Source organism: Tupaia chinensis, unplaced genomic scaffold, assembly GCF_000334495.1.
Source record: "Tupaia chinensis unplaced genomic scaffold, TupChi_1.0 Scaffold144255_1, whole genome shotgun sequence".
Taxonomy (NCBI): domain Eukaryota; kingdom Metazoa; phylum Chordata; class Mammalia; order Scandentia; family Tupaiidae; genus Tupaia; species Tupaia belangeri.
In genome coordinates this window covers 2,907,868-2,908,145 of record NW_006204113.1, presented here as the reverse complement: position 1 = coordinate 2,908,145, position 278 = coordinate 2,907,868, and the positions used below count along the sequence as shown (strand labels likewise).

The 278-nt window shown below is 71.9% G+C and overlaps 1 protein-coding gene across 1 annotated transcript in view; it reads right to left on the bottom strand.

The window, feature by feature from the left end:
- The window catches only part of TAF5 (TATA-box binding protein associated factor 5), a gene marked incomplete in the record, with an annotated part of 17,526 nt that overhangs the window by 16,771 nt on the left and 477 nt on the right, over positions 1-278 (bottom strand). Inside the window, 1 exon segment of the mRNA XM_014583357.2 lies at positions 15-266. Within this exon segment, the coding sequence (XP_014438843.1) occupies positions 15-266 (252 nt within the window).

Here is a 278-nt window from a genome sequence, read left to right as displayed (position 1 = left end):
ACCTCGCGCCTCACCTTTGCCCGGAGCCGCAGCACCTGACACTGAGCCCGGGACGGCCGTAGCCCCCGAAGCACCAGTGCCCGGAGGGTCGGGGGCGACAGGGCCGGGGACCGAGGCGGTGACCCGGCTGAGAAGCGTGCTGGCGGTCTCAGCGCCGGAGCTATCCACTTCTCCCGGGGCTCCGGAGCCCGCCACTGCCTCCTCCAGCAGCCGGGCCTCACGGCGCAGCGCCTCTTCAGCCTCGCGGAGGTTGCTCTGCCGTAGAACATGAAGCACGG